The 1,252-nt window shown below is 48.8% G+C and overlaps 1 protein-coding gene across 1 annotated transcript in view; it reads right to left on the bottom strand.

Annotated features, from left to right (window-relative positions):
- Positions 1–953: 953 nt before the first annotated feature.
- Positions 954–1,252, bottom strand: part of VGLL4 (vestigial-like family member 4) — a gene marked incomplete at its 5' end in the record, with an annotated part of 4,357 nt that continues 4,058 nt past the window's right edge. Inside the window, one exon of the mRNA XM_008938988.1 lies at positions 954–1,252. This exon is cut by the window's right edge and continues 10 nt beyond it. Within this exon, the coding sequence (XP_008937236.1) occupies positions 954–1,252 (299 nt within the window).

Here is a 1,252-nt window from a genome sequence, read left to right on the forward strand (position 1 = left end):
CCGGTGCCCCTGCCCTGCGCTGGCTGCCGCGCAGGGAGCACGGGCACAAACGTCATAGAGCACAACTGTACCAGCAGTGAGTATACCTAGGATCGTTACTGACAAAAATAAACTAATTCTGGAGAAAAGCTAATAAGTATTATGATTCTTACTGTCTATACATTAATAGATACCAGCTATTTTTCATAAAACATGCATCGTTAAGCACTATTGAACCCTCCAACCTCAGCTCTATTCTAACAAACTGCAGTGTTTAGGAAAAAATGCCCGTGTTCTGTAAATTATGCAGTCCAGTTGCAAGCACTAAGCACCTGACATCTAAAGAGAGAAAGACCTATAACCTGTATGAGACTTCCCCTTCCAAAGCTGTTTTCCTTTAAGAATAAAAAAAAAATAAAATCAAACTGATAGAAATGTCATCCTTAAACCCTTTTTTCAGCAGTTTGCCCTCAAAATATTAGCGTCTTCCAGAAAGTTGCTATGCAACTTCAGTCCTCCTCCAATAGTGCAAATCATACATGACAGTTCTTTTCAAGTATATACATACGAAGTTACTTCACAGAGGGAAAACGAACAAACGAATGAAAAAGAAAAGCCAAGCGATGTGAGCAAACCAGACAAATTCTAGTCTTGAGAGGCTGATAAAGGCAAGAAGCGTTTGGGTCAACCAACTAAGTGTAATGGCTTTTGTGGATCAACGTGCAGAATTTTTCTTTTTTTTTTAAGGGGCAGCAGATTTGCATCAGAGGTTTCTTTGGTAATTGAGGCAGGAAAAAAGGATGCTACATCGTGTGAACCTTTATGAAATAGTTCCTGCTATTGTCTTTAAGGGCACCCTTTGACAAAGAAAAAGCGAGTACACAAAAAAGGTGTGTTGAAGGCTCCCCTCCCTCCCCCCAGCTCCCGCCAACGCTGTCCCGAGCTCAGTCCCGCCGCACAGCTCCCCGGGCTCCTCAGGAGACCACGGAGGGCGAGTGGTTGTGGGCGACCATGTGGGAGGAGGGGGAGGACTGGCCGCGCCGCGAGGCCGACTCGGGGCTGCCGGAGACGCCGTCCTTGGCGGCCTTGATCTGGAGCCACGTGTCCCCGAGCGCCTTGGCGAAGTGGTCGTCGACAGACCCCGTGATGGAGACGGAGTTCGCCACGGGCTCGGGCTCCTTGTAGTTCTTGCCGAGGCTCCGGCGGAAGTGCTCCTCCACCACCGGGTCGCAGGCGGCTGTGGCTGCGCAGGGAGAGACAGAGGAGTTACCCC

Source organism: Merops nubicus, unplaced genomic scaffold, assembly GCF_000691845.1.
Source record: "Merops nubicus isolate BGI_N331 unplaced genomic scaffold, ASM69184v1 scaffold46224, whole genome shotgun sequence".
NCBI lineage: Eukaryota > Metazoa > Chordata > Aves > Coraciiformes > Meropidae > Merops > Merops nubicus.